Source organism: Maylandia zebra, linkage group LG14, assembly GCF_041146795.1.
Source record: "Maylandia zebra isolate NMK-2024a linkage group LG14, Mzebra_GT3a, whole genome shotgun sequence".
NCBI lineage: Eukaryota > Metazoa > Chordata > Actinopteri > Cichliformes > Cichlidae > Maylandia > Maylandia zebra.
Window position 1 is genome coordinate 34356503 of NC_135180.1, and position 13736 is coordinate 34370238.

Below are 13736 nucleotides of genomic sequence, written 5' to 3' on the forward strand. Positions count from 1 at the left end.
GCAAATGGCTCCAAGACCGAATGACTGGCTGGCACAACAATTTCTCCCAGATTACAAGACTGTGTTTTGACTCTCTGACCCTATCCTTCAAGCCTCAAGGCCACCTGCATCGGCTGGAGGACTGTTGACTTTTTGCTTAACCAGGTGAAAGGACGGTCTCTCTCAGTTGAACATGGGACACACACACACATGCATACATATGCATGTGCACTGAAACAGACACACACTCACCCCCCTCCCTGCTTCCAAACACTTGCGATGCTTACTTCCACCCGATGAAGACGATGGGTCTGCGTCCCATACTGGAGCATAGCTGCAGGACAGGCTGTTGTATACACAGGTTCACTCCATGAAATTAAATTCCTTGCCAGTGCTAGTACATCAACCTTCAGAAAACCAAGAAGCCTATTACATATTACTTGTGAACAAGAGCAAGATATTTAAACTCTTCCACTTGGCTGTAATGCATCCCTTGGAGGGATTCCTTCTGAAAGCAATAGTTTCAAACTTGAAGGTGTTTATTCTCAGGAAGTTATAAGGAGTAAAACAAAGACAGAGCTATATATACACAGGGGCCTGGGGAATAGGGAAAAGATGGGAACATGTGGAACTAGTCACTGATAATGACAAAAGGAGGTAAAACAGCCACAAGACACAAAGAACAAAAGACTACCAAAATAAAACAGGAAGTAACATGATAAGGAAAAATGAGAGACAGAGAAAAAGTCTTGACATAATTCAAGAGAACACAGGAGAGGCACAAAACACTGAAAAACAAAGAATTAAATATGAACCACAAGCAGAAATTAGATTCCAAAGGGTAACAAAACTATAAGACAAACTGAGAACATAATCATAAAGAAACCAACCAGACGTTTTCTGCTGACTGCAAAGAATACAATACTGTAAATGTGGGCACAGAACACAGTGTCCATGACATTGAATGGTTTAGTTTGCAAAAATCAAGTTCTTTCTAAATATTATTCACTGTTAATAATTATAAATTGCAGTTGCAAGGATTTTATTTAATGATAATTCAGTTATACCTGTCTTTAACAGTCATAATGATTATATAACTTTATATGAATGTTTAAGAATGTTATAATCATTTCCACTTTAAAAAAACATATTTAAATCATTAATCAGCGTTATCCTTTCATATAAAATAGAACATCAGATTGTGTCATAATTTATATAAATACATTCTCTCTGCTCTCTGAACTTAATGGATTATTAATTAATTATCCATTTACTAAATTCAGGTAACTTGTTACTGGTTTCTAAATGGATACATAGTTCAACATTTACTATAGACACATTATTAGGGAATTTTTGACTCGGGTCAAAATTGAACCAAACCAATAAGCACAGGCATGAAATATAAACAGTATGTGTTCCAGTTATAAGTTAACTAACAGCTAGTACAAATTACTTTAGACGTGTCAACAAAGCATAAAGGTTTTTTGAACATCAAATTGTAATTGCTGTTTAAACTTAACAAAACTATGTTTCTCCTTAGTGCTGAGCAGGTAACCCCAGTTTCATATGAAAAAGAAAATAAACAATCCAAATAAAGTCTGAAAAAGACTTGATATTGAATAATTTTGTGAAATGCTGCTTTTAGATCATGAGTATTTGCTACTTAAACAGCATTCACTATTAGTTTATATGTGCCTATGCTGTTACAGACAGCATATAACTGTTCAAACAGGTGTCAGAGCAGTTTGTGGGTCAAATCTTGATTCCAGTAGGGGGCAGTGTAGACTGTCAAATAACGGACGATCTGATTTCCTCGTGTCAGCATTGTTCCCACATCATCATAATTAATGTTGTTCCAGGTTCAACATTGCAAGTGACCAATCACCTTCTTGTGACGTCATTCCTTTGCGACTTCGAAATACCCGCCTTCGATTATTTCGAAATACAAGTGAAGAAGCGAAAAACCGCCGCCTGTCCGCCGAATTTGAAGTCAATTCGCCTGTCCGCCGAATTTGAAGTCAATTTAGGATACTTTCCTTTAATAAACGGTAAGCATTATACATATGTTCCTCACTTGGCTTGCTGTTTGTTTGCTAGCGATAGGCTACTTGACGACAGCATTAGCTAACCAGTGTTCTCTAGACCAGCGTTCCCCAACTTTTTGGGTGTTTCGTGGCCCGGGGGTTGGGTCAGGCAAAATTGCAGTAGCTTCCCTGATCATTTTACAAACATAAGTGAAGAGAATCTGGACTAAAAGGCCTAGACTTATGGTTGTGTGCTGAATCTATGAATCAACAACAACAACAACAACAACCTTTATTTATAGAGCACATTAAAAGCCTAGGCATACCAAAGTGCTTTACAAAAAAAACAATAAAATAATACAGTTAATCAAACTATCACCTGGAAACATAATTAACTGGTCCATAGCTGTGAAACTGGACATGAGTTCTTGATTCTATGGAGATTAACAGTAATCCAGAAATTTACAAATTTGTCCCAGGGACATCGCGTAAATGTTGTCCCAGGGACATCGCGTAAATGTTGTCCCAGGGACATCGCGTAAATGTTGTCCCTGGGACATCGCGTAAATGTTGTCCCAGGGACATCGCGTAAATGTTGTCCCTGAGACATCGCGTAAATGTTGTCCCTGAGACATCGCGTAAATGTTGTCCCTGGGACATCGCGTAAATGTTGTCCCTGGGACATCGCGTAAATGTTGTCCCTGGGACATCGCGTAAATGTTGTCCCTGGAACATCATGTAGAAGTTGCCCTGGGACATCGTGTAGATGTTGTCCCTGGGACATCGTGTTAAAGTTGCCAGAGACATACCATATGAAAGTTTAGCTTCTTTTAGCCCCTGTTTGTTTTATATTATTTTATATATATATATTTTTTAATATTATATTTAATATTTACATTGTATTGCAAAAAACCCCAAAACAAGTTAAAATGAATTAATGAATATTGACTAATTAAACCTTCGTTATTTTTCCACCAGAAATGGATGACATAATTAGAAGAAGTGTTCTGAATGACGAAAAAAAAAGAACTGGAAAAGACACACAACTTTGTGTGCATGTGTCACAATGCCAGGAGGACCCATTCAGTGTTGTGTTAGAAAAATTGAACTCATTAACCCTTCATGGACATTATAAATGTTTAAATGTTGCCTCAGGTAAAGACAGGAAAAGAGACTATTACAAATTCAACTGCATCAGAGCTGGGGAAAAAAGTCGAAACAGCTACAGAGCAGTGGGCTGTAAGGCCTATGTTTCATTTAAAGTACTCAAATGTTGGAAAGACCACACAGTCATCGTGCAGCGTACATATGATAAGCATGATGGGCATGATCCTTCGGACCCAAAAGACGCACATTTCAACAATATTTCCAGTGATTTGAGGAGGAAGATTGAGGAACTGCTTTCCCTTGGAACTAAGCCAGCCATCATACTAACCGAATGTCATAAATGGGCCAAAGAACATGGACACAGAGATCTTCACAACAGAGAGCATTTTGTCACACCACGTGACATTGACAGTGTTAGAACCTGCATGATGAGGAAGAAGCACTTTAACTGTGGAGACAGTCAATGTGTACATACCTTACTTAATGGAAAACATCAAGAACATGTTCTCTTCTATCAACCATACACATCTGACCAAGAACTAATGATTGTTTTGCAGACACCTGTAATGAAATCAAACATGGAGAACTATGCAAAACAGTTAGTATTTGTTGACACCACGCACTGCGTTAACCAGTATTCATTTCCCTTATTCACACTTGTTGTAAGAGATGATCATGGGCATGGAGTCCCTGTGGCCTATGCTATTGTCAGCAACGAAAGTCAGAAAACCCTGGAAACTGTTCTTGGAATAGTTTGTGAGCATTTCCCAACTTCCCCGAGGTAAATAATACATTGACAGCTATTAATTTTGAAATAATTCCTTTTCAAAAAAGTTATAACATGCCAGAATCTAATGCTATAGCTGCAGCATGGGCTGCGAAAAACTTTCCTTTCCAGTTGTTAAAGTTATTCCTATAGGCTGTATGCAGTATTTTATATATCTACTTGTGAGTTGAAATGTTTAATTTGGCATTGAAGTGGTGCTTTGAGATAGCAAAAACATTTTCATACTGTTTAATCTCATTTAGTGTTTTCTTTTTTTCTGTAGAGCATTTATGGTTGACAAAGACTTTGCGGAAATAAATGCTTTGCAGAAGGTTTTTCCAGAGTCAGCTATCCTTCTATGCTGGTACCATGTCTTGCAGGTAAACCACATTGTTTTCTTTTCACGTTGTCTAAGATGCACCTGAAACACATTTTTACAACAGGGTCCTGTTGTTATGATTTGCCTCATTGTGATATTCACCTACTCAGGTTAATGAATATAAAGGGATAAAATGTTGAGTGACTATGTCCATCCATTTAAGACCACAGTGCACTCATCTTCTGGTGGCTGCTTCCCAAAGCTCTTTTTGACATTTAAAAATATGTTTGCCTGGTTGATTTCTGTAATGCACAGGTCCTCTTGTCCAGTGAGTGACAAAGTTATTTTTGGAAGTCAGCTTTCTTTTATGCTTTTTGTACAGCTGCTCCTCTGTCTCTCTCTCCAGATTAACTTTTTTTCTCTTACATTCACAGGCTGTTAATCGATGGCTTTCAAAATCAGAGTCCGGGGTCCATGGGCTTTCTAACACCCAAAAGAGAAATGAAATCATTTCTTTCTTTTGTAAGCTGAAAGCTTGCACATCTGTAAGTGTAATTTGTCTATTTCACATTTTGATTTCTTGATTACACTAAGAGCATAATAACTTTCAGTTGCTAAAAAAAGTTACAGAGAGATACAAAATAGATTTTTGAAACAATTTCTAAAACTGGCTTCTTATCTTGCTTATCAAAACAAGTACTTAAGCTGTGCAGAACATCATTGTGTCACCCACTGTGCAGTAGAACTTGTGAGTGGGATTCTTTCACAGACAGATGCTGAAACCAAATATGCTTATAGGTTTAGTGTTCCTTCTTAGCCATTGTAAGGGAAGAAATAATTGCTTCTTAATACAAAAACACGACATATTATTAATAACTTAAAATTCTTAATGTTATTCAATAAAAGGAAAAGGGCTTCAATACATAATATTAAAGATTTCAATAGGTCTGTTAAATGGATTGAAATATATTCTGTTGCATCCAATTCTCTTAGGAGGACGACTTTAAAGCCACATCAGCAGAGTTCTGCCAGACATTTAAGCAATACCCTTTGGTGTGCCAGTATTTTCAGAAGCACTGGGAAGGCATTGGCCACATGTGGTGTGACTACGGCCGTCGCTTCAGTCACGCTCGTTCTGAAACAAACAATGTGATTGAAAGGTATGATTTATTATTTTGACCTCATTCAATTGTATTGCTGAAAAAAAGATATTATGCTTTAATCCAAGAGGCTAAACTGAGTAGGTTCGTCATGTCATTGCCAGAACAGGTTTTAGGCAAATCCTTTAAATTCTAGCAGCGTTTTTAATGTTATCACAACAAAAAACAGAGTAGGTGGATTTGCCTAAATCAGCTAAACCGGCACAGAGCATTCCTTTATAAAAGACGTGTGCAATAGGTATTCCAATTTTTTAAAAAATAATACAGTCTTGATTAAAACTTTAAATTCCTTCAATTACAGTTACTAATCATTTCAAATAACTGTTTTTCAGATTTTTCCACCGCCTGAAATACCAGTTTTTATCTGGCTACAAGAATAGGCGTCTGGATGATCTGATTGAAGTGCTCCTAGGGAAGGCCGACGACTACTTCTCAGTCATAAAAACCCTGCAAGATGTGGGCCGCATGAAAAACAGGTTTGCTGACACCTTGTCTCAAGTTTCAGACTCTGCTTCAAGACTGATGGAAAGTGGTTGGGCTCTTAAAATTACAGTCAAGAACAGCCATGGAGTTAATGCATATCAAGTCCCATCTGAGTCAAGAGAAGACATGGTGTATGATGTCTGCCCTGTTGAGTCCTACTGCAACTGTACATATGGCTTACGAGGACTTCTTTGCAAGCATCTAGTGTTACTTGCAAAATTAGCAGAGGCTGACAATGACATCTATCCAAACATGGAAACAGACCTTGGCAAGAATTGCAGTGAAAGAAAGGCATTACTTTGTACACTGTGAGGACTTGAAAGTGATAAAAATGCCAAGTTTGTTTGGAAATCTGTGTTTTTTTGCATCGTCTGAAACACTTCAGTGCACTTGTTGTATGTTCTCTCACTATAACACATGTGCTTGCCTGAAGGTGGCTTGTAGCCATTTTAAACAAATGAAAAACTCTCTGAAAAGTCCTCTATCAACTTTGAATGACACTCCTGTAGTTGAAAGCACAGACAAAAAATGCACAGAAGATGCAGTTGGAAAACTAAATGCTGTTTTAGACACAGTTAAACAGTGGGCATTCATTCCAGAGGGTATTACTGCAATGATAGATGAACTGCATACAAATGTCTTAAAAACAAAACAAGTAGGCAAAAGTATATGCCAGTACGAAATAAAGATGACAGATAATGCACGCAAAATTAGGCCATTGTATTCTAGCAAGAAATGTTCGGCCAGCATCGACATTCCAACAGTCTGAAAATGAATGTGAACAGTCGATAACCACTGAAAGAGACACATCCTCTGGAGAAAATGAAAACCTTTTGGAATACAAAACAAAAAAGAGAAGAGTTAAAGCTAAGTATATGCACAAGTAGACTTTTGTGTGACATTTCAAAGGGACTGCATCCATTACTTCTGTTTATTGAAACCTAAAGCTGAATAGCTGTCTTAACTTTCTGCCAAGGAACAGATGAAAAGAAATTGTTTGGTCTCTCAAGCAGTTGTTATTTATGTGTGTTATTCATTACTTTGGCTTGGTTGCTGTTTTTGATACAAATTCATCTGTGCCCATTGTAATATTTTCATATGTTACTATTTTTATATTGCTATGCATTATAAATAAAGGATTACTTATTACTATTAAAGGTCTGCATTTGTAATTGTTGGTATTATTTATAAAATATGCGCTCTTAAGTTTTTTGCTCCATAAAACGATACCTGTCACTTTTTGGACATAGAGTATCAGCTGTTGAGAATCCTGGCTCATACAAAATAGAAGTAAAAGGTTTCAACATCCAGCCTTTTTATGATTAAATACAAAGTGTAATAACAGAGTTATTGGGGTGTGATTTTGTTAATAGTTAGTCTTAAGTATAAGTTTAATAGTAATGAGTAAGAAAATATAGCCAGAATAATGGAATGAGACTAACACCTGACCTCACACTGAGATTTGGTATGAAGTGGCATGTTTGTGCTAATGCTGACATTGGGGCTCAGAGTTCCTCTGTGTGTATATATTTGTGAACGTTAACTTGGCTAATGTCCAAGGGTTTGATTGCTTTCCTGTTGGATTGTATCACAAAGAACAGGGATAAGAGCACCAGTGGCCGTGCACACCCTCATCTCTCTCCTTCACCCGATCATTAGTGTTGGAAACCGGCATTAGCTCAGAGTAGATTAGACTTCAGTATAGTGCAAGTGATTTGATTTTATGATTATTTGATTCAGTTTTTTCTGTGTTCAAGCTCAATTACTTTAATAAAATATGTTGAATTCAAACAAATAAATAAACAAATAAACTGTGGACATTACCCTTTTAAACCTTTCTGAAACAAGACAGGTAAAAACCAGTGTATAAAAGTTTACATAGGTATAAATAGCTCTAACACTTTACTCCAGCCTGGCGTCCACACATGTGGACATCACATTTTGGGTTATTTAGACCAAAATACTAAATCTTGATCAACAAGTGCCTGATATACAGTTATGAGGACATTATACTGCAACTGTTCTATCAAAATTTCAAATTAATGTCCTCATATGTGGCTCTCATTTTTCTCAGAAACAAAAATTAGGTAAAAAAAAACAAAACCTGGTAATTCTTTCTTTTTACATTCATCGGGTTCCAATCGGCCCAAATATCAAAGAGAAATTAAAAATGCATGCCATGGAAGATTTCGGGTCTTAGGGGGTTAAAATGACCAGACCCCTCCGGCCTGTTTTCCAGGCCACTAAATTAAACCCAGTCAATTACCAATTGAACAGAATAAAAACCTACGAGGTCCACTAATAGTCCAAAAGTCCAAATCTTTAATAGAAAAGACAGGCAGAACTCAAACAAACAATAATCCAAACGAGGAGCATATATACACACTGGAAAGTAAATAATTATAAGTTATTAAATCAGACTAATTAAATACAGTAAAACTAATAAGGGAAGACGAACACACGGGAAATAAAAATAACAGTGTAAACATACCAAAACTCAAAATAAAACAGGAAAGCTACTACAAACCGAGTGTGACACAATTACATTCATATTGAAACATATGTGATAATTTTCTTTCTTTGTAGCATTTTTAAGATATGTGTTAGAACAGTCATTATGCTGTTTGGATTAGGAACCAATCATTTTTGCCAAATAGTTAACACAAACTTAGAACAACAATGAACAATTTTCAAGATTCTGATTTACAGAACAAACAAAAGTCACAAAAGGTTTCATTATTTAAGAGACAAGATCAAGTTTTTCACACAGGAATGAAATGACAGAATCCAGTGCAGCGGGGCCAAAGGTGTGTGTCAGCAAACTGAAGGTTGAGGAATCAGTCAGCTCATGTTTAAGATTGTGTTGGATTTTGAGAAGAGTCTGTCTGTTATTAGAAAGTAAGATTAACAATGTTACACCAATAACCCAAATACGGGGAAATGACAAATAATACCAAAAAAGATACAACTTTCATATTGTTTTACTAACTTACTTTGTCATATCAGCACTTGAATGGTCGATGCCTTTACAGACCATGTCTGTTGTGACATCGCAGGCCAATCTTCCGGCAAACCCGAGGGCTAGCTCCCCAGCCTCCTCTTCACTCAGAACACTAAACACTGTTACTTTAGTTTTGGCCTTCTTAGGCCTGTCAAGAATCATTGCGGGCAGTTTGGCTTTACGGCCCTAAAAAAGAAAAAGTGCAAACACCAAAAGAGCAGAGAGAGACACACACACGCGCACAAAGTTAAATGCTTTTGTTTACATGGTGTAATTGTGTATATGTTGCAGCAAATGCACAATTTCCAGCCACATTGTCACTTCATTGATACGAGTAACCCGGATTTATTTCAGGTGACATCAAAATCACGAAATGTATACCTACCCCAATCAAACCTCTGAAAACATGAACTGACATGTTCTCTGCGTTGATTCTGCGCTTGATCTCGTCTTCTGTTATTGTGTAGGTTTTCTTTTTTGAGCTTGGTACTGTAAAATTATGATATTATTTTATGCCATGTTATACCCCTAATTAAAGATTGTGAATTATTATGTAGTTTTAGTTTGCATTATTCTCCTGAATTAGAAGAAGCTGATAACTATTGCATTAGTTAAACTGATTTGCATTACATTAAATTGCTGACTTGTTGTGAATGAATGATATTGTTTTATGATGCATTATATTGCTGAGTTATAAGAAATACTGTTCGCAGAAGGTTATTGTCTAATTTGTCTGAGTAGAAGAGAACAGAGTGTGCTGGAGTTTTCTGCCCCATTTCAGCAGGAGCAGATAAACAGGGAGCCAAGGTCGTAGCTTAGGCGCTGTGTGAGAGAGAGCATGTGAATGTTTAGGCTTTTTATGATAAGGTGGAGGCACCAGAGGTTATAAAAGTTTGAGCAATGCTCCACCATTTTGAGATTTTGAGGCTGTCTGCATCAGTGTCCATCTCCCACGTGTGTGATCATTAAATCATCGTTTGACTCAACCCGGCCGGACCAGTGTTGTTATTGTGGTTTTTTCTCTTGTCTCCATCCCCAATATTTTGAACCTTAACAGCTAACAGTACAGATAAGCGACCATGCACTCTGTAAACTGTACTAGTTCCTTCTGAATCAGTTTGGAATTCTGTATCTGCATCGATCCTGTCAACATCATCAGCAGCAGCATTATCTGTACTCAGACTTGTGCCGTATACTTCTGCTTCTTTTTCGTTGTCTTCAGTCTGTGTACCTTCATCTCTTTCAGTCTGTGTACCTTCATCTCTGACTGTCAGTCTTCCTATCTCACTGTTACTTGTCGATTTGCTGCAGATGTTCTCTCCCTTAGGAACTTTTCCTTTGTCATTCGCTGCCTGATGCTTTCCCTGATGACATTCTTCACTGGCTACTTCTATTGCTCCTCCTGTATAGCCACCCACTATGCTGCACAACTCCTTTCCCTCTGCTGTGCTGCACTGTGCTGTTACATAAAGAAGAATGATATAAACAGCACTATATCAATTTAATTGTGAAGAGAAATCCCCACAATACGACACAGTTATGTCTAAAATAGTTTTGTGTAAAAACTGGATCTTGAAACGTCCACTTTAATTACACAGTCCTGGTGTGCAAAGGCAAAATTACGAAAAAAAATTTCACTTTAAACATTTTTGGACATTGTTTAGTTATATTGTGACTTACTCTCACAGAAGATACAGTTGCCACAAACAGACTTTGAACAACGCATGTGCTTGTATGCACCACATTTCTGGCACTGCACCTGTGAATTAAAAAAAAAGAAAAAAAGAAGAAGAAATAAACAAACAAAAAACAAATGAACAAAGTCCATTAAATAAACAATCTATATGGCTAAGGACATGTCATAGTGTACCCGGTCTTTGGCTGCAATCACACACCAGCACTGACTGCACTTCCTAGTTCGATCTGCAAAATATAATTTGTTTAAGTACAAGTTACATTTTCCAATGTTAGAGAAAAAGAAGGCAGCTAATTTTATCTTTACCTATTGAGGAAAATAAGTAGTGGCAAAGTCGGGACCTGAGCTTTGTGATTTCAGTGTTGTACTCCTCCACTTGTGTTTTACCGTCAATGAGAGATTGGGCAAACTAATAATTGACGAAGAAGAAAAAAAAAAAAAAGAACAAAAAGAATTAGATTAACAAAGAAATGTTTGTTTGTTTTTAACCCCCCCCCCGAGAAAAACAAAACAAAACAGAGCAACCAAAGCAAAGCATTACTGCTGAAATGGTTCAATCTACAAAAAAAATTGAGATTTTACCATCCTGCCTCTAAGGCTTTAAAAACTGAATAGGCAAAAATGTAAACATTACTTATATAGGTTAAAGCTATAGTTTTCAGTACCATTATGACATGCACTCCACATGAGTTCCCATCCTGTTGATGTGGGTGGCTCACATGTGACAAGGTCCACTCTCCAGCGCAGCCTCTTGCTGAAGCAAATGAGCTGAGAGATCGCAGTTATTACAAATAAAAAGCATATAGAGAAATCAATAACCACGTTCGGTAATGATTTCAATTAAATTAAATATGTTATGTTAAATATGTTAATTAATTACCTCCAGTTTTTCAACACCGCACTTTTTCTGACCTCCGACTCGCCAAATGAATTCATATAGACTATGGTCCTCTTGGGTATGTCACAAAACTGTTTTGTAAAAAGATGGATATGGTAGGCTTGGGCCTTGAGCTTTCCTAATGAGGGACACTGAAAAGTATCATGCACTAGAGAGAGTGCAAAATCTGTGCAACTTACAAACAAGGTCCAGTGGCTGCCGTTTTCCAGACAGGCTCCAATCAATTTCTCATACATCTGAAAGATGTTTTTCTGGAAATAAAAATAATGTGACAAGTATGTTTTTCTGTCAAGAATGACACTGCAAAACTGCAAAAGCTTGTCAGGTGAGACTTGTAATTAATTCTGCAGATACACAAACATATAGAAAGTGTCATTTTTGGTTTACATTAATTAATTTCTATAGTGTGTACAAAACAAATCAAGACCACAGACTCAACACGCACCACTCAATTTTTGGTGTTCTTTATCAGTTGGCCAAGACAGAAATGTTTTAATCTGTGTGCATTGCTTTTGAACAAGTCTTTACACAGAAAAGGTTTCAGAAAGGTATTTTTCAGGTTCTTCTGACAAGGCTTCAATTTTGGAAAATGCTGTTTGTTTATAGTGGCAACTTATAAACCCTTTGTGATAAGAACATAGTTACCACAGTCCAAGTCATACCTTCAAAAAGTATGCACTTTGTGCTCTTGTGGACCCATCCAAAATTTTTCCAGTGATTTGGCTTGGTATTGGATAAATGTGAGGGAAATTCTATAAAAATAACATAAATACACCTATGTTTTCAAATACATTACAAAAAACGTAAACATGCTATGTCATTATGATCAAACCAGCTTTTCAACATACCTCACACTGCAAATAGATTAGGCCATCTATTACCTTATAAAACAAATAAATAAATACATATAAATAAAAACAGAACTAAGGAATACGATTCATTAAGTAAATTGTACAATAAAGTGTATTTAAAGCAGAATTTAACATTAGTTTTATGACAACATAAAAGGATTTTTATGTCAAGAGGTACCTCATCTGAAATGTTAGTCTGATCAAACAGGGATTTCAAACTTGAAATACCAATAGAGTTTGGTCCAGCTACTCCCACAAGGTAATCTGTGAGAAAGCATATGCTGTAGTCAACAGATATCATTTTCTTTTTGCATGCTGCAACCATCATCCATTTCAGTCTTCTAGGAGCTTTGTCTGGTTGTAGTTCTTTTTTCTCCTCCTCATCTATTAATTAAATTGTTTTCTGACCTTCCTAACTGTTTCCGACCTGTCTTCCCAATGTGATGTTTAAGCAATATATGTATGGTCAGAAGGGGGTGAAATTTTCATTGCAGTTGTACGTGTAACATTGCATGTGATAATAAAAGGCTTGATTGGTTGATTATTCAACATGAGTTGACATTTACCTGACATTGTGAAGGAGTCACAGTTTCTGTAAGGGTGTAAGAACATAACATGTGGATTTGTTACACTTCTTTTTCACAAGTTAATAACAATCAATAATTTTCATTCCATTATTTACAAGCTATCACACGATGTCCCAGGGACAACATTTACACGATGTCCCAGGGACAACATTTACACGATGTCCCAGGGACAACATCTACACGATGTCCCAGGGCAAATTCTACATGATGTCCCAGGGACAACATTTACACAATGTCCCAGGGACAACATTTACGCGATGTCCCTGGGACAACATTTACGCGATGTACCAGGACAAATTTGTAAATTTCTGGATTACTGTTAATCTCCATAGAATCAAGAACTCATGTCCAGTTTCACAGCTATGGACCAGTTAATTATGTTTCCAGGTGATAGTTTGATTCATAGATTCAGCACACAACCATAAGTCTAGGCCTTTTAGTCCAGATTCTCTTCACTTATGTTTGTAAAATGATCAGGGAAGCTACTGCAATTTTGCCTGACCCAACCCCCGGGCCACGAAACACCCAAAAAGTTGGGGAACGCTGGTCTAGAGAACACTGGTTAGCTAATGCTGTCGTAGCCTATCGCTAGCAAACAAACAGCAAGCCAAGTGAGGAACATATGTATAATGCTTTATTAAAGGAAAGTATCCTAAATTGACTTCAAATTCGGCGGACAGGCGAATTGACTTCAAATTCGGCGGACAGGCGGCGGTTTTTCGCTTCTTCACTTGTATTTCGAAATAATCGAAGGCGGGTATTTCGAAGTCGCAAAGGAATGACGTCACAAGAAGGTGATTGGTCACTTGCAATGTTGAACCTGGAACAACATTAATTATGATGATGTGGGAACAATGCTGACACG

The 13736-nt window shown here is 37.1% G+C and overlaps 2 protein-coding genes across 3 annotated transcripts; one reads left to right on the top strand and one right to left on the bottom strand.

Annotated features, from left to right (window-relative positions):
• The first annotated feature begins 1781 nt into the window (after window positions 1–1781).
• On the top strand, window positions 1782–7010 carry LOC112429704 (uncharacterized). Of its 2 annotated transcripts, none has more exons than XR_013093024.1 (5): window positions 1782–2027; window positions 4160–4256; window positions 4630–4740; window positions 5189–5355; window positions 5688–7010. XR_013093024.1 is itself a non-coding variant. In XM_024804885.2 (5 exons), the coding sequence occupies exons 1-5, from the start codon at window positions 3536–3538 to the stop codon at window positions 6148–6150; spliced, it is 1194 nt and encodes a 397-aa protein (XP_024660653.1). In that variant the 5' UTR covers window positions 3001–3535; the 3' UTR covers window positions 6151–7010. The 2 variants fall into 2 exon arrangements, 1 of the variants encoding a protein (XP_024660653.1); XM_024804885.2 differs by lacking the exon at window positions 1782–2027 and adding an exon at window positions 3001–3891.
• Window positions 7011–8137: 1127 nt separating this feature from the next.
• LOC143412502 (uncharacterized) lies at window positions 8138–12477 on the bottom strand. Its single transcript, XM_076873415.1, has 11 exons — window positions 12463–12477; window positions 12282–12314; window positions 12096–12185; window positions 11613–11684; window positions 11416–11504; window positions 11201–11303; window positions 10842–10944; window positions 10710–10762; window positions 10520–10598; window positions 8832–9025; window positions 8138–8723 (listed from the first exon to the last, which is right to left on the bottom strand). The coding sequence occupies exons 4-10, from the start codon at window positions 11667–11669 to the stop codon at window positions 9018–9020; spliced, it is 492 nt and encodes a 163-aa protein (XP_076729530.1). The 5' UTR covers window positions 11670–11684; window positions 12096–12185; window positions 12282–12314; window positions 12463–12477; the 3' UTR covers window positions 8138–8723; window positions 8832–9017.
• Window positions 12478–13736: the final 1259 nt, after the last annotated feature.

Bases quoted from the DNA above. Each gene is read 5' to 3' on its own strand.
- LOC112429704 (XM_024804885.2), top strand. From the start codon at position 3,536: ATGATGAGGAAGAAGCACTTTAACTGTGGAGACAGTCAATGTGTACAT. The intron at 3,892-4,159 runs GTAAATAATACA...TTTTTTCTGTAG, and splicing joins CATTTCCCAACTTCCCCGAG to AGCATTTATGGTTGACAAAG. The intron at 4,741-5,188 runs GTAAGTGTAATT...CAATTCTCTTAG, and splicing joins AGCTGAAAGCTTGCACATCT to GAGGACGACTTTAAAGCCAC.
- LOC143412502 (XM_076873415.1), bottom strand. From the start codon at position 11,669: ATGTATGAGAAATTGATTGGAGCCTGTCTGGAAAACGGCAGCCACTGG. The intron at 11,304-11,415 runs GTAATTAATTAA...GCGATCTCTCAG, and splicing joins GCGGTGTTGAAAAACTGGAG to CTCATTTGCTTCAGCAAGAG. The intron at 10,763-10,841 runs GTAAAGATAAAA...TATATTTTGCAG, and splicing joins CTACTTATTTTCCTCAATAG to ATCGAACTAGGAAGTGCAGT.